The 18,911-nt window shown below is 32.9% G+C and overlaps 2 protein-coding genes across 5 annotated transcripts in view; both read right to left on the bottom strand.

The window, feature by feature from the left end:
• Window positions 1-4,479, bottom strand: part of LOC148623330 (BTB/POZ domain-containing protein KCTD3-like) — a 37,170-nt gene extending 32,691 nt beyond the window's left edge. The window contains exons 1-2 of the mRNA XM_088565113.1: window positions 4,348-4,479; window positions 309-362 (exon numbers count right to left, since the gene is read on the bottom strand). Coding sequence (XP_088421239.1) covers window positions 309-362; window positions 4,348-4,388 — 95 coding nt within the window. The 5' untranslated portion in view covers window positions 4,389-4,479. The remainder of the gene's footprint in view (window positions 1-308; window positions 363-4,347) is intronic.
• Window positions 4,480-10,316: 5,837 nt separating this feature from the next.
• LOC148623329 (uncharacterized) overlaps window positions 10,317-18,911 on the bottom strand; it is a 31,388-nt gene continuing 22,793 nt past the window's right edge. For 3 of the 4 annotated variants that reach the window (XM_088565085.1, XM_088565088.1, XM_088565087.1), the window contains one exon: window positions 10,317-16,776. In XM_088565085.1, coding sequence (XP_088421211.1) covers window positions 16,707-16,776 — 70 coding nt within the window. In that variant the 3' untranslated portion in view covers window positions 10,317-16,706. Of the gene's footprint in view, window positions 16,777-16,813; window positions 17,924-18,911 lie in introns of those variants that run through there. The other variant, XM_088565086.1, reaches the window with a different exon arrangement.

The following is an 18,911-nucleotide window of genomic DNA, read 5'->3' as shown; positions in this document are numbered from 1 at the left end:
GATGGAAAAAAGAACAGATATACATGTATGTATGGTGAAATGCAACAATGGTACCACCATAAACAGGTAACATAAATCCAAACTAATAAATACTTTCAGAGATCAAAAGGTCTTCAACAAGTGTAAAAACACCTAAAAGTAAGCCCTGAAAGGCCCCAACAACAAAAGTAATAAAATCCATGATAACAGAACAATGAAATTGAATGACCTGGCACTAACAGTGAAGCTTCAACAAACTGAAGGACTAAACTTACATATACATGTACCTGTTAGGAACTTAAAAGATGTAAAAAAAGTAAAGGATTTACCTGGTAAAAAATGAATCTGGAATCCATGTTAAGGTTTGTCGAGAGGTAGAAAATCTGAAAGAGTCAAGAACTACAGTTAATAGGACTACAAAATCAATATCCCTGCTTCCCGATCAAATCAGATATTTTCAAAATTTGTAATAAACTTGTAAATACAATATACATGTACAAACAGTTAATTTGTTCTGGCTTAAATTGGCTACAGATAAATTCATCCTGACGATGACTGACATTAAGTTGGCATGTAATTTGTACAATTTACATACATTAAATAGAGTTTGAAGACCAACTGAGTATTTGCAATCTCTGACAAGAACACAAATTGAAACTCTATTTCATAAGAAAACAACTAAAGGAAGTAGGAGCAAATTTGAGTAACTTTATAATATTACTGAACATTTCACTAAAATCCATTAGAGTAGTTGTAAAGTAATCAGGAACAAAAATTGCAAATTGACAGGTACTTTTTTTCAAGACACTAAATCCTTTAGAAATAACTTTTTGAAGTTGGTAAATGTTCAACCAAATTAGCTACATGTACATGTATATAAGGCAAATTAGGCAGGTACCCTTTCATGTAAAAATTCTTTCTGAAAATGATAAAATACTTTGCTTGACTAACAGGACTGCAATATACATGTAGTCTAGCTGCTGAAGCAGCCTCTGTACCCAGAGAACTCCAAACAAACAAAAAGTCCTGGTATGGCTATACCACATTTCAAAATTTATTGTGCTCAAGTTTTGACTCATAAAACATATAAAACAATACAAAAGAATATCATTCAGATTTTGAGATATAAAGAGAGAAAAGAAACTAATAATGATGCCTAATGTTTTTCCTTTTTTTATTACATGTACATGTATGTGAAAATGATTATCTATATCAGCTATGATTTGCAAGATTGTGCTTGTGATATCATTTTTTTCTATGTAATATGCTTACTGTTAGTAAAGTAAACAAATTTCAAATTCAGACCAAAAATAAAAAAAGTTGACTTTTTGGGATTTGGCCACTCTGACCACTTATAACTCAAAAGCCTTAAAACATATCTGAAAGCTGATTGAAAAACCCAAGCAAGGATTTTCATAAGGAATCTAATGAAAAAAAATGAAATTGGAAAAAAAAATAAAAGAGTCGATTTTTTTTAGACCCCTTTGACCCCTTCTAACTTGAAAACAGTCCAGAATGCATCAAATCTGCTGATACATTTGTTACCAGAATTAAATAAGGAACACAATAAAAAAAGGTATAATCAAAATCAGAAGAAAAAAACATTGTACATGGGTTTTAATTTAACACCTATTATTACCATTTTTGGCCCCTTTTTCTAAAACGGTAGGGGCCACAAACTCCAAATCAAATTGGAACTTTATTTCAGTGGATAGTAAAATCATATCAAAATTGTCATAAAAACTGGTCACCCACAACTTAAGTTATCGCATGAAAACCAAGTGTCTACTGATGACAATGATGTCGACATGGACGACTATGACAGCGCCATACCAATACATGATGGCAAATTGTTTGCGGTTGTATGAAAAAAATGACTTCAGATGAAAGGAAAGAAACAATACAGGAGTACGAAAATGCAAAATGAGAATGTACTTTTCAATGTAGATGTTCAAAGGAATATCTGTGGGTCCAGTGCAATAAAAACAAATATAAAATGCTTTGTTCTCTATGTGAGAAGTATGAAATCCCAGGAATCTGTGATAGGAGTTGCTCAAATTTTAGGTTTGACAGTTTAGTAGCTCATGATACAACAATGCAAGTCAGAAAGTCATAGAATTTCTATGGGAAAAGATACAAAATAAAGTACAATAAAATTGCTTTAATTTCACAGCAATACAATGAAATTTTTTGCCCTTTATTTCCTTAATCTAAGACTGAAGTCTTCAAAGTCGCTAATAATCAAATATTCTATGCCACTCACTTTACTGTAGCTTGCTTTCAACATCCGAAATGGCATGAATGCAATATGCCCTAAAATCAGGTGACTTCCGCTAGAATCTTGGTTCCCTTGATATGATAACTCCTTCGTAACCCTGAAACCTGAGTTTCTTAATCAAAACCAGTTACCAGGAAGTGCGGGTAATGTTTTCGTTCCACAAGTTTCTCTCAAATTTTTAGTGATCTTCGGGTCGCTTGGAGGGCTAGTCAATCACTGTCAGTGCTAGTAATATCCTTTTTTCTAATAGTGCTCTGGGCTACCTGCCAAAAATGGTTAGCAGCAAACCATGTTAAGGAGTTGTGGGCAACGCATGAGACCAAGTGTTGCTGAAAAACACCTTTGTTCAACCCTCATCAGGATTAATAAACAAAAATAGATAATTATGATTTTCTATCATTGAACAAATATAGTCATTTTCAATGCAATTCTTTATCGTTTTTCTGCTCAATGCAATATTAATGGAAAAGTTCGGGAAAGGTTGCATGCACTGACAATTGTACTTATGCATCTCTCTTCACTGTTACACTTGCTGCTCAAGAACCTAACCCTCCTTCAAAAAAATATAGCCCTGACTGTATTATTCAAATCGAAGCATAGCTTTTCTAAATTAGGAAAGGCAATCATATTTGAAATCAGTTGTGTCAGTTCAGTGTATTTGTTTATGTCACAGGTTATGTGTAAAATATTCCTGCCATCTGTGGAGAACTGTTCTCTTTCCGGACTTTTCACACATTCTTAAAAGGAAATACAAAATAAGTAGATTTGGGGCAGATCCAGACACTTTGAAAAGGAGGGGTGCCAGTCAGGGTTCCTCAGAAAAAGATGGTTGCTAGGACAGTATTTGCCATTTTTTTTTCAATTTTACACTTGGAAATGACAAATTTCCCAAAAAAAGGAGGGTTGCCAACCCCCTGCACCCTCTCCCTGCATCCACCATCGTAGCTTGCATGTTAAGTCAAAAATGTTGAATTTCCCAGTGCTCGCTTCTATAGATATATGTATTTACAACTGTGGATGCAATTGGCGAAAATAATATATTTTCCCATTAGTTTCGTACTGAATTCTCCTTTAACATAAAGATTAATGAGGTCACAATTTAAAATTACATTGTTTCGTGAAGTCAAAAGGTTATTCTGAGACAAATCTGGGGTCATTCGAAACAAAATGACAAGTGTGAATTCATGTATAGGTACCCCCTGAAATGTGCAATCCCTACTTCGGAATTTGTGACCCCTGCTGTTTGTGCATCCTGGCACACAACACCTTTATGGAATATTGAAGAATATTTGAAACCAAGTATATGTGGCTTCCACATTTGTTGACATGGATACAAGCATCTCGTTAAATACAAGCGTCTCATTAACTACAAGCGCGTAGGTAATCACCTTTGGTGAAAATTTACATGAATGTTTCCCATTCATGTATACGCTATTAGCCTATACTATAGGTCTCACTAACCACTACCAAGGTCCAATGGCCACCCCTTATGTAGTACCAAAACATACTGAACCTAGATCTATGCATTGTAAGTGCATTTTTCTCAAAATATTCTGAGGTTCTAACTTCATTTTAAGACTTTGGATAACTTTTTGAAAGATTTAATATTGTTTTAAAAAAATCCTGTAGGAGTTAGAATTCCGTACCGTACCTAGCGTGAATTCCCATATGAGCAAAGAATGGATACGATCTAATAAAGAATAAAAGGAAAATCTTGTTGAATCTGATGCCATTTAAATTTATTGCCCTTGAATATTTTTATGATATTATTGTGTTCTGAAATGAAATAAATGATCAAATTGTACAGATAACAAAAATACCGCACTTTGATTTTGGGTGCGGGAATTTTGGATTACATTTACAACTTCCACATTTCGGTACTTTTGAAAACTGAAAATCGAATAAAATAAAATTTTCTATAACATTTTAGAAATTATTATTCTAACATAGCCATCATATTTTAGTTGGAAATGTCACGTAATAAAGAAATCAGCAAAACTACAAGACAGTAAGAGTATTTGGCCCAATTTTGGTAAGAGTACTGGTTACACATTTCGGTGTGTACCATATTAGTAGTGTATTTGAATTACCTAGTTCCACCCACGTTTAAGTGAATAACGTCACCGGGCATTTGTTAGGTGTTTTGTGGAAAATAGGGATTTGTTGAATGTTACTAATTTCCTGACTTCCGGAAACAATCGGAAGAACTCAAGAGTTTTTGCATTTACACAAAGGTAGTGCCCGAGTAGTTCCGATTTGAGAACGATAAATTATTACAACATCGGACACGGGGGTGAAGAAAATCCGTCAATAACTTCTTTCGCAACATAGACATAGAAAAGCTTCATTTAAAGTCGGCAAGACATAAAACAATAAACATAAGCTCTTATGAGCTTTTGAACCGAGATCCTTAGGCAATATTTTCGTTAGTGTATATATAATAATGTGGGAAATAGTGTCATAGATATTATTATATGTATGGACACTATTCCCCCCACGACCCTCTTTTTCCCATTATTTAACGTCTTACACTCTTTGAATATGTAGACATACTCGATCGAGTTAGTTATTTCTGTATATCTGAGTGCCGGTTGTTCTCATTCCAATGGACATCAATGAAAGCAAGCCAAAACTAGTTGTTCTGATTCCCATAGACCTCAATGAAAGCAAAGGTATTAATTCTACAGTATTAATTTTTCTAAAATATGTGACATTGTCTTGAAGATATAGTGGAAGAGTAATCAAGGGAACCAAGGTTCTAGCAGTAATCAAAAGAATGTATTCTATGGACAAAGTCCAGACATGGAAAACAGACATACACAACAAAGTACATAAAGTAACTAAAATCATACATACAAAATAACAAAAGCAAATGCGCAACTCGGACTCCACTAAAAACTTGGAGCATGAACCAGGTATATCGGTAGGGTAAGTGTCCATTGTTTTTCTAGAAAACCCGCCGAGTTGCTCATGAAAATCAAGTCCGGGGTAGTCGAAAGAGGTAAGGAAAACTATGACACGTTGAACAAACCAGTTTTGCGCAGATGGATACACCGTAACGAACCACGAGTTCACGATGACGACCATAGAATTTCTTTAGTGATGATCGATTTCAATCTTGTAGCAACATAACCCTGTTCCAGAAGCCTACTTGTTAGAAGTCTAGCGCGATGCAAAAAGAATGCGTAGTTTGGGCAAGCTCTGGCATAACGTATGAGTTGTGATATGAACACTCCGTATGCAGGTTCCGAAGGGATGTTGCCACAGATGAAAGGCAAGTTGACAATTCTGAATGAAAAATCATCACGTTTGTCGTTAAGTTTGGTCAATAGTTTTCCCTTACCATCGATTCCTAAGTGTAGGTCAAAATATGAGGTTGACTTCACAGTGTCTGTAGTATCGTTTATATTATACTTTAAAGGCGTCCTCAGTCATATATCATATATGAAACTTTGAATTTTAAACGTGGATATTCTAGAATGATTCAACAGAAATTTACCTGTTCTGCTAAAATTTTCATAAATCAAACACAAAGCACGTCCTCCGAAATGGTACGAATGCGATATGCTCTAAAATTAGGTGACTTCCGCTAAAATCTTGGTTCCCTTGATATGATTGCGTACTCTTTCGCAACCGTGATGGCCCGAATGTTTTCAATCATCCGGAACAAGATTAAACAACTGGCTATATATATCAATTGTAACGAACGCCTGTGTTTGAGTCGGAAACTGTGTAATATTATACAAATTCAATGTTAACCGATCATTTTATCTTTTAATGTAAACTTTCCTTTCTAATACAAGCAAACGACGTATCATCTTTAAATGATAGTCGACGCATATTCTCGCTTTGTTACTACCCAAAATCTGATTAAGATTTTTTTTGGTGAACTATGTGATCACTGTACTATGTTTCGTATTTCAATTATTCTGTTGGTTCAACAAGTAAACTATCACTAATTATTCAATATATAAAAGGTTATTCAGTATATAAAAGTGATCGGAAATATTCCAGACGCAAATGTCCCCAGTGAAGCCCTAAATTTCACGGTTATCACAGTTGTCAAATGAAGTGCGAGGTTGTAGGCTACATCAGTTAGGTTGCCATCGTTAAGTATCACGGATGTCACGTGATGTCAAAGCGAACTCAATACCGACTGCGTCGGAAAAACAAAAAACAAAATATAGAACTATCACAATTGTAAGCTGTACCGGAAAGTTGTTTACTGCGAATATTAAATGCTAGGTTGAACACTTTTTTCGAAGAGTTTCTTATCTTAAAGGAAATTCAATGCGGCTTCAGAGAAAATATTCCACGGTATATAATATCTTCGCGATCCATGTTTTGTTCCAAATTCTGAAATCTAACCGAAAAATCTTTATTGCGCTTTTATAGATTTCGAAAAGGCCTTTGATAAAGTTTGGCGAAACGGACTTTTTTACAAACTACTTTTGAACCACATAAATGGGAAAATGTGTAATGTGATATTTAATATGTACTCAAATATCAAATCATGTATTACATTCAGAAACATGACATCCGACTTCTTAGCTGTGAAACTGGTGTGAGAGTGAAAATCTGTCGCCTTTTCTTTTCTCCATGTTTTTAATGATCTAGAAGACTTTTTACAGTCCCACAATATGAGTGGTCTAAACTGTGTATCTTCAGAAATCGAAACATTTCTAGGTATATACATGAAGCTGTTTGTTTTACTCGACGCAGATGATACCGTGTTGATGGATGAATCTGCAGATTTACAAAAACAATTGATTGCCTTCTCAAAGTACTGTGATATCTGGAAACTGACAGTAAATGTAGATAAAACAAAAGTGTTGATATTTGGCATGGGCAATATTATTATACGGTTGCGAGATCTGGGGCTTTGGAAAAGTCGATATTTTGGAAAAGGTTCATCTAAAATTTTGTAAAATACTTTTAAACTTAAAAACGTCTACTCCGAATTATATGATATATGGTGAACTCGGTAGACTTCCGGTTGAAATTATCATAAAAGGACGACTCATATCATATTGGGCAAAATTTGTGGTGGGTAAGCATTCCAAAATTTCATGTATACTATACAAACTTGCGAGAAGTCTGATTGATCAAGGTAATACTACCCTTAGTTTAGTTCTTTATGTTCGAAAAATCTTAAACGAATGAGGTTATCCAAATATTCGGGAAACAGAAACTTTTCTAGATAATGAAAGGCTAAAATTTGCATTCAGACAGAGTCTGGTTGATCAATTTGTTCAAAAGTGGTGATCAACAGTGAATGACTCGCCAAAGGGATTTAACTATGGAATTTTCAAAACCAAAGTTGAATTCGAAGAATATCTTAATATTCTTTATTTCCCCGAAACTAAAAAATTCTGCAGATCCAGAACTACAAATCATTTTTTACTTATCGAAACTGGTAGATTGTATAGAAAAAGAAAACAGACACTGTGTATTATGCAATAACCAAAAACTAGGTGATGGATATCATTATATTCTCGAATGTTCCTCTTTCTCAGAGAAACGCAAACAGTTTTTACCAAATTATTATCTAAATCATTGCAACACTTTCAAGTTTTCGAACAAGATGTCAACTAAAAAGCCACATCCACTTCTTAAACTCTGTAGTTTAATAAAAGATATAAATTCCCGCATTGGTACTCCTGGCTAAGTATCCACATCTTTTGTCTGTTTTCTTGTATTTTTTTCATGTACATTGCTTTTCATATTTCTGTGTATGTGTGTGTGTGTTTGTGGTTTTTTTTCTTGTGCCTCAAATTGTATTTGTTTATGCTCTCTATGTCAATTGATTTATGAGAATAATGATATATATACATAGTAAAAACACGCGTAGGCATGTGTATTATATATTTTAAAACTAGAACTCTGACGCTATGGTGGTAAACACGGCGAGGATCTGCAGCATTACGTGGCGTATAACTACATATTTATGCAAATCATTTGAAAAAATTACGTGTGCAAGAAGTCGCTAACAATATTGTCGACTTAGTAATGAATGGCAAGCATTCTCTGTTCAGATAACGATTCGTATTGGTTCATTTTATCATGCCCTCTGCTTTTTTTTTTACATGTTTCTATTGTCTTTCCGAGGAGAGTGACTTTCATACCAATTCGAATCGAATATTTAGTCCCTATTTTTTTGTTGTTTGTTTGTTTTCGTTTTTAATTTTAATTTCATTTCCTTTGTTGCTGATTTTTTTTCGGATTAGCTTGTACCCGATTATCTCCAAATCAATATATAAAGTAAGCCTTTCCGTTCCAAAGTTTCTATTATCCGTTTTTCGGTATCTGGATGTGGCAATGTAAAATTGTCTTCTACATTGTTAGATATGATTACAAATAGTTTTCCTTCCCTCGTTTGTCTACCCCGGACTTGACTTTTTATGAGCAACTCGACGGGTGTTTCTAGAAAAGCAGAGGACGCTTACCCTACCGGTGCACCTGGTCCATGCTCCCAGTTTTTAGTGGAGTCCGAGTTGCTCATTTACTTTTGTTACTTTGTATGTATGATTTTAGTTACTTTATGTTCTTTGTTGTGTATGTCTGTTTTCCATGTCTGGTCTTTGTCCCTGGATTACATTCTTTTGATTACCGCTATAACCTTGGTTCCCCTGATTACTCCATTATGTGTTTAAAAAATCTCACGAAATTTCAAAGCTGTAACTCATAAACAGTGGAAGAAGATAGCCAGACTATTCATGTACCACCTACCAGGATGAATAGATGGAATAGGGTAAATTAGTTTGTGGTCTTGATTTTTAGTTACAAATGCATAATAAGGTATTTCACATGACTAAAATCCAGTTTTGTGTTAGGTAATGAAAAAGTGAATGTGAAAAAAAAACCTTTTCATCAATGTTATCACATTTTGTTACCAATATTAGCAGAGATACGGGCCACAATATATGTCTCCCTATGATGCTTCAATGGCAACTTTAAGGAGGTAGACCTAGGGTAAGGGACATAACTCATGAAATCAGTGATATGTTTGTATCATATTCAATTTCCCCAAAGCCTCTCAAGCTTTCATTTGAAGCAGAATAAAATGAATCCAAGTTAATTAGATGCTTATGTAAGATTGATGTAAAATGCTGAATACAAACGTTCCAATGATTTTTAAGAGTTGTGTCCCTTACCCTAGGTCTACCTCCTTAAGTGGCCACAGTAGATAGCTTAGCTCTGAGCAGCACAAAAAAGACAACCATTTTGTGTTTCCTTAAACTTCGAGGAGCCTCAACCATCCATTGCACCACCAAGCCACATAAATATTAGATTGTAGAGGGTATTAAGGTCTAAACTATACAAAGATTCAAAATATCAGCCTTGTAGTTTAAGAGGATCTTCAAAAATTGCCCAATCAAAACCGTCAATAGCCTCTGTTGGCCATCTTGTTCAATTGAGCAGAACCGAAATGGATTGTTTGTAGAAGACATTTCGACTCAGTTTGATTAATTTTACATAGTAGTTTCTTGAAGTGTTGATTTTTAAACAGTCACAAAAGGATCAGTGATGACAGACAATGGATGAACACCAAGTGATAAGCTCACATTGACCTCACAATTGCTCACAACATGTTTCATCTCATATTTTCATTAAGATCTTTTTAGTAATTATTTCAATAAGAACTTAACTTTATGTCGAACTGAAATAGTTTACCCTTTTCATGGTTTAAAAAAAATGGATAAATATTTGGATACAAAAAAGGAAATTTTAATATCTCTCTTGCCAACTTTTTTTTGGCTCTAAATGTAAAACAATCTTGTGCTTATTGTTAACCAAATCTAAATAAAGTCTAAATAAACTGTATCTGAATATATAATTATGACAACACACAATTTTCTCTAGTATTCTTTTGAAAGACAACCAAAAACCTTCTTTATTTTGATGGCTGGTTAAGCTGTTAAATGTATTTTGAAATCCTAATTTCACTGCAAAATTCCAATCCACTCACTTTTAGGAATAGCATCAAACTTTCAGGAATTTCTAATATAAAATGTTCATAGTCTGCAGCCTTCTTGAAATGAAATAAAAAAGACACAACTAAAATAAGCATATTTTTATTCACATTTAACAAGATTGCATGGAAAGCAAACAAATCAACTTCCTGTCAGTCATTACGTAAATACACATATTTCTGGTCAGTTTTTGACTCAAAAAAACATTTCAGAAACATTATTACAAATAAATAAAATGCTTCATTCGGTGCAGCTTGACACGACAATGAAACCTGAGCAGTAGGACAAGTATGGACATTATATCTAAGTTTTATACAAATTTGAATTTTGATTGGCATTTAAATTTTGACATGACATTAGTTTCAAAACAAAACAGAATGTGGTTTAAAAAAAAATATAAAAAATTAAATTTGACATTTACCAATTGCTGTCCAAAATCTAAATACAGTTAGTTCAGGATATCAAAGAACACCAAAAAATTTTGGTTGAAATCAAATGTAGTATGCATGTGACTTCTGGTGACCTTAATCTGTACATGTGCAATAAGGGTTGCTTCTTTAGTAACAAATCTGATTGCAAAGTGCAAGTGGTTATTCAACGGCAAGGAAGACCTACAGACTCAAGCTTTAAAGGAAGAAGTTCAAATATAACACAAGGATCCTTTTGAAATTTACGTTGTGTGATATAATGTGGCTCAAATATGGTCATTATCTATTTGAAAACTAATCAAGAAATAGATGAAATGAAATAAAAACAAGACAAGTGCTCACCTGTATATTCGTTATAGTTATATTTTTAACCCAAGTGTATGCCTGTCGGCAATCTTCGGAAGCGAAGACGAAAAAATAATTAGACCAGAGCTATATTGATCTTTGATTAAAAAAACCTTGTTTTCACAATATTGTGTAGGTATTATCAACATTTATTGCTTCAATTGCATTACTACAAATTTATTTCATTGAATCAGCAAAATTCAGTAGAATCAAAACTGAACAAATTTAGCAGCTAATGCAGCTTTAAAAAATAAACACTTTTTTTTTTTTTACCAATTTGAACTTTCTCACCAATTTTACTATAATATTACTGCTCTCCACTTCCTATTTACCAATTATAAAATTGATGAAAGGATGAAGATTTTACTGATAAATGTGTTAAATGTTACTTGACACATTCTGCAAAAAACTGAATTTCCTCACTGCAAATTTATTGCTAAATGTCTTTCAAGGCAAAAGAGAAGTCTCTCAATGCTTCATTTGATTAAAGGAATATATATTAATTTTATATGCAGCAATGAAATAATATTATTATGCTTAATAATTGCTTGAAACATATATACTAATTTTAAACAGGTATTGAATGATATAAAACCAATAACATCTGGACTATATTTTGTAGTGTATAGATATAGTAGGGGAGTGATGAACCGGTGACATATGAATCCTCTATCCTAAGTAGTGTTGAACCTTTAACTAATGAATTAAGATTCATCGAGTAATACTTAAGTTATTGCTCAAAGAACAAAGAGGATGACCACGAGACAACACCATATCATTAAATATTAAATCTACTGCTAATTTGTCAAGATCTATGAAGTTTTTGTTGTCCTCAGGCAGAGATTCATAATCAGTTCATATTAACATTAATATTACTTTTTGTTTCAACAAGTAAATAAAAACTGAAGCCTCCATTTCTAATCTGAATATTCATGTACAAGGTTTATTACTAACATGTCTGCCAGTCATCATACAAACATCACAGAATTACATGTAGGTCATTTGCTTGACATCACAATAATATTTTGCCCAAACAAACATAAATTTACGCCATGAAATACTTTCATACTAAACACAATACAAGTTATCAGTAAGCTAGCTTAGCTCTGTAAGTTATTTCACCATAAAAAAATCATAAAAAATAATCACAGAAATCAAATCACATTTTGAACTGAAGAAACATGATGTTAAGTGACTGTAATCACAACAATAAAATACCTTCTTTCTGAAAGCTCTCTTTAAAAAATGTGTCATAATGCAGCTTATTGCAGCAATGAAGAACTAGATATGTAAAAGAAGCCTTACAACATCTAAACTCTCATCAGATTTTCAGAGTATTTATTTCATATTGTTAAAAGTTAGTTGAGTATTTTGATGTTATTACATGTATAATTTCAAGACATTTTGTGTCAGTTCTTCATCAAAGAAATTTATCAATATACTTGTATTTGGCACTAACTTCTCACTGGTTGGGACAATTTCAGAAGTTATACCTCACCTAAATTTTGTGGTAGGGAAACATGTATTCAAATTTCATACAGATTCATTAAATTTAAATTTTTTGAGAAACAAGCTGAAAATCCCCAAATCATTAATCAGAACTTAAAACAGCATTGACTCTTTGAAATGATTGTGGAAAGGAATTTCAAACTTTAAAAGCCAATAAAACGTTGCTATCCCCAACAATCTTACCCTTCATAAGATTCTTTGCTATTGTGCGTTTTTTTGTGAATTGCCTAAAACTGTTTAGGCTCCACATGATATTTTCAGTTATGACAACCATGCTGTTCTATGGAAAAGAACAGAAAAATACTTCTATGTATTTTTCAATACATAAACAATTAATTCATATAAATTTATAATCATTCACATCAAACAACTAGAATAAAATGCTTTGCAGGATGCAGCTTGATACCACTGCAGATGTCAAACCCTGAACAGTTGGTGAAAATATGGATACATCAGTCGAACTCAATAAATCTTTGAATTTTGATTGGGATTAGATACATACCACAGGATCAGACTCCTGACGAGAATCAATAAGTCCCCTTTTCAGCCCTTATTCCCAAATGCTTCCAGTAACAACCTCTGAAATCAACACTATGCCTCTCTTTGGGGTATGACACTTTGAGGTACAATATCAAAGAGATACATTCCCTTTTAAGAGTTATCTTCCATCAATCAGAAAAAATACTAATTTCTGGCCCCTATCTCTTAATTTTCTCCAGACACAACACCCCCAATAAAATCATTCCAAGTCTCTTTTCTGGTATGGCACCTTGTAGCAAAATTTATAAGTGATCCAATCACTTATAGTCAATTTATTGTCTGGTGGGGACATCAGGATAACAGATCTTCTTTGCCACTTTTGGTACTCTTTTTACTAATAGGTTCAAGTCATAAGACCCAAAATTAGCTCAAGCCTTTCTCTGGTCTTTGGTGGTATAACAGCTTGTTGTACAATTTTTAAGAGCAATTTCCTATAGTCAAATTATTGTCTGGACTTCAGGAAAATGCTTGACTTGTCCCTTTTTGACCCCTCATTTCTGAATATTTCAAGTCTTAACCCCCATAATCAATCCAAGCCTGACCTTTGTGGTACAGAAAATAGTGGAGCAATATCAGAGACATCCATATGCTTTCACTGGAGTTTCATAGTTACATTATATGAGATGTTTGCTTTTGGCCCTTATTTCAAAACAGTTAGGACCATAAGCCCATAATCAATAACAGCCTTCCTTTTCTGGTTAAATCTGTTTTATTTAATAAAGTTCAATCAATTCAGATTCAAGCTATCACAGGAAAATAAAGTGTCTACAGATGTTACAACACAATGACAGCGCCAAACTATTTTATGTCAAATAAAAGCATTGTATTTTAAGAATATGGAGTCCCAAAAGAGACTCCTGTTGATTTTCATGATATAACCTAAATCTAATAAGTATTTGTATTTAAAGACTTATAAAAAAATTATCCTTATTGGTGCCTTTTCTAGAATTGTTCAGGCAATAACCCCTACAAACTTGGAAGACCCCTTGTGATCAAATACAGAGCCATGTTTACTGGTGTAACCATTATATCACAATTCAGCATTTACTCAATTAATTGTATGAAAATTTCTAAAAATGATAATAATGACAGATGTGACAAATATTCTGAAAAAAATTGTCAAAGGCCTTGGTCCAGCTAAATTATGACTGAATATCAATATTGACCAGCATAATCGTTAGTATCTGTGATAGTTTTTATAGAAAGTGAATGTACAAGTATATATAATGTTGGGACAAAAATTCAATAAGTAATTTCTAATCAGAATGAAACAACCTACAAAAAACACTCACAACCATTCATACCAAGAGTATTCAGCTTATTGCAGAATCATGAGATCCTCTGTAAGAGTTATCTGAAATGACAAGTTAACAAGATATCCTTAGTTTACACTTAAATTTAGACACAATTCAATGGTGTCATGTGTTGGACAAATAATTACATGTCTTCAAAGTTAGTCCTTTTGACCACTTTTACAAAGAATATGGCATGTTAATAATATTTCAAAATCACATGCATAATAGTGCAAATGTATGAAATCTTTACAGTCAAATGTATTACCTGGATATAAATTTAAAAACCTTTAGATCTCATTAAATTAAACCCTTCTCTGAGGGCCTAAACATGAACAAATCTGGTCTGATTCTTAACCACATAGCAATTTTCAAAATCTTATCAAAGACCTGCAAGTCACAATATTGACATGATTTTACAAGAAACTCTAGAGAGTCTGAATCTCTCACCTGAAACTCAATTTTTTGTCAAATGAAAATGTCAGGAATAAATAAAATATTTAAGCAACCAAAACCCAGTTTTTAAAGTATCATAGTTTTCATGGTATTGGCTAAAACTGCAAAAATTATAATGTTTTGTCTTTCATGGGCTTTAACTCATGAGATATTTGTGAAAATATACTATTTAACCCCTACGTTCCATTAATAGTAATGGCAGCCATGTTTTTATACAGCTTAAAAAAACATTCATTTTGTACAGGATACCCTAAGAAACAATGCTGCGAAGTTTGGTTCTAATCAGTCCAGTAGTTTAAAAGGAAAAGGTTTTTTAAAATCATAACATCAAAAATTGCAAAAAAATACAAAAAAAGGCAATATCTCTTAAATCGGTCAACGGATATTCTGGACAATTTGTACACAGGCAGATATCATCATGCTGAGCACTTTTACCTGTCAGAATCTGGCTTTACCTTAAAGTTTTTGTAAGACCCCTATGTTCTTTTTTTCGTAATGGTGACCATGTTTTTTCACGACTCAAAAAAAAAAAAATCAACATTCATTTCATGCAAAGTTTTGTTCCAATAGGTCAAGAAGTTTCAGAGGAGAAGATTTTCGAAAATGTATCCATGGATGGATGACAGGCAAAAGATGAAGGACACCAAGTGATGGCACAATTTCACATGGCCTTTGGCCATATGAGCTAAATATTTGAACTCAGATAGATCTCATCATGTTAAACACTTTTCCCACGTCAGAATTCAGATAAACGTAATAATTTTGGAGAAAAATGCAAAATCTACTGATTGACCCCTTTTTTTTGTTTTTTTAGAAACAGTGGCCATGTTTGTCTACAGTTAAAAATCCCAACTTTAGTTCTGTACAGAATATCCTAGAAACATTCATAACAAGTTTGCATTTATTGGTCCAGTAGTGTCAGAGGAGAAGATTTTTTATAATTGTTAACGATGACAGACAATGACAATGCAGATGCCAAGTGATCGGAATAGCTCACAGGCCAGGTGAGCTAATAATAACAAATAAATCAAACAATTATCAAGGTTGATAAAATTGCCATACCTCCTGACAGCATTTAAACTTAATATAAAATATAAAAATCACAGATTAAAAATAATACTATAAAAAGATAACCACCTGTATCAACATCAAAACAAAACTAAACAGGAATATCCTTCATAATAACAGTAATTATTACTTTTTTTTAGGAAATGCAGGTATTGTTATCTGCAGATTTTTACAAAAAGATTGTAAACCAAAGGAAACTGCCTACATAGAACATGAAGACTACAAACAAATGCAATTGATTATAATTGACTGTTGGTTAACTGGGCTTCAGATTTTTTATTGCATTTTAATTATATGAAATGAAGAAATCTATCTAAAATTTTAGTTATTTTTTAACTATCACATATATTGCGTTTTTACTTTAAATTCCTTAATATTTATTTTAAGGTACTTTCCATTTTGTTTAATATCTACAAGAAGATAAAAATACCAGTAATTCAGAAAACTACCATTGTTGGTAACAAAAGTTTGGTGATTAAACTATTTCAAACAAGTCTCAAAATTCAGAGGTAGAAGTAGATTAACAACCAATAAAAACACTTTACAAAGCAACTATAGCAAATCAGCAACAAACATGATTGAAAAGGCAGATCTTTGGCAAAATCTAAAGTTAGCTGCTTTAAATTACTTTCAATTGGAAGAAAAGTAATAAATCTTGTCAGCAGGAAAACAGACTACATGTAATTATAGATAACATAAAATTCTCTCATATTGGTGGAAAATGAAGATGAATCAGATCTGCGATAAATGCAAATATTTGAACACATTAGAGGAACAAGTGCCTTGCACTGCTTGGCAAGATGGACCATGGAAAGTTTTCTTCCAGACCCTCAGTCTCCTACTGGGCCCGTGGTGAAGAAGGTTCCCGTGGACTTGTATTGGTTGATGCCATTTTATAACGACGACGTCTGCAAAATAAATCAAAGAACATGCAATCAGAAAAAAAAACATAAAGAAGCAAAGCACAACATACCACAACAGAAACAGGCTTCAGTACACAAAGTTCAAAGCTCTCAAGTGCACATCATCTCAGACTGGCCATCTATATGATTATTGTACCCCAATTAAGAACTTGAGTCTCAAAGAATTAATTTGCTTCTAATAAGACAGTTACAACATTTTTTTATACATGTATTTTACAAGTTCAAAAGTTACCTAAGGAATCTGACATATAAGTAGTGTAAGTACAGGTTTGGTTTGAGGCAATTCTAACTAACCCTAAATTTATCTAGCAAGTTGCAAGCACACATTGCATTACTTCGAAAATGTTTAATAAATTTTTTATTAAAAAAAATGACTAGCCTGAGGTAAATAATGGCAATTGCTATTTTTACATTTCTGATTTAAATTTCTTAACATCACTAGCCTGAATGGTGGACAAAATCATATCACATGATGTATGATCATGATTAGATCAATAAATCTGAAATGGACACAAGCTTTTTGCATGTGCATTTCGTAAGTTCTTGAAATTAATGGTTTCTCAAGACTGTGGTCTCAAAGCCTTTGTAATGAGATAAGAAAATGAAACTTTGCTTAGTATGAAAAAAGCAGCAATGTATGTGACTTGTAACCTAAATGATACAGGACCTAATGCAGATGTTCTGTGAAAATATTTATTATCTGTAACAGTGGTAAAATTTTTCCCAAGTTGACCATGAGATAAAAGATCAAGAAAAGAAGTATCACAGCAAAGCATTATCAACAGTCATTATTTAGGTACAAAGCATAAAATCATACTAACAAGACGGTGTACCCAATGTCATGCTATGAATACCCTCACAGAATTGGAAATATATGCCAAATACCTAAGCTTTTCCTCCAACAGAGGAAGAGAAATCTGTTACAGAAAAGTGTTATGGGCTGATGGTTGGACAAGGTGATTGCAATACAACCCCCGAACTAATGAATAAGGTAATAATAATTATGTAGAGATGGACAATGACAAAAATGATAACATTGCCATACCTTTATATAAATGTATTGAAATATATCCCAATAGACAGCAGGTAAGGAAAGGACAGAAAGATTAATACTTACTCATTATCATGCTGACTATTGATTAATACAATGTAATACACCAGTGAGAAATTAAATCTTGTCAGTACATGTGATCTACATTATGAGACAGACTTTCTCTAACAGAAGTTTTGTTTTAAGGCCTAAATTAAAATAACGTTTGTTTGCTGTTCACTGACTGACCCAATGTGAAGGGCCCGACCGAAATTGTTTTATTGCTAAATCTCTGATCTTATTTTTTTTTTTAGGTGGGTCAACATTCTTTTAGCTGCTTCTTGATCCATGATACAAAAACTCTTGGAAAATCTGTTAATTGTTCTTTTTTTAAGTGCCTTCTAGACTTAATCAGTGTGATTTTACAATGGATGCACTGCCCTTTATGTTCTATTCTTCCATCAAAATAAAATACAGGAATACTTAAAAAATTGTGTGGCTTGTTATAATATACATTTTTGTACCTTACAATTTCCCAAAAAAATTGGGCATGGAAAGATCTTTCAGATGTGTTTGAATACATCCCGATGATTTGACCCTTGCAATTTTGGAAGTTTTGAGAGATGCTCCAACAAAAAAGGACACAAACAATAACTAAAGACCTAGACCTAGTGTTTATGATGTTATGACAGGTTGAGCAACAACGCTGTCAAAATTCACTAGTAATTGTTTTTAGTCTGACATTGTTGGTTTTGCTTGATATTAAATAAACAGTTTGTTCAATGATATTCTATCAGGTCATTTGATATCAATTTCAAATTCTTGGTCCATATATCAAACATTGACAATAGATACAGAAAGATTCAAGATATGGAACATAACCTCTACAAATTAACATATCTATGATACACTGTATAACTGATACATACTTTATTGTACAACATCGTGAACAACAAAGAAATGAGGATAATAACAAGTCATCAAAGATACAAACACTAATTAATAACCTCCCTTAAACTTAATTCTTCCTCTCCAAAAATTGAAATAATTTTTTTCCCTACCTACCGACCCAAGCTTCAAACCATTGGGT

The sequence above is a fragment of the Perna viridis genome, chromosome 2 (assembly GCF_037379345.1).
Source record: "Perna viridis isolate PV_CMFRI_1.1 ecotype Kerala chromosome 2, ASM3737934v1, whole genome shotgun sequence".
Taxonomy (NCBI): domain Eukaryota; kingdom Metazoa; phylum Mollusca; class Bivalvia; order Mytilida; family Mytilidae; genus Perna; species Perna viridis.
Note: the sequence above shows the minus strand (reverse complement) of the source record. Positions and strands in the feature narration are given on the sequence as shown.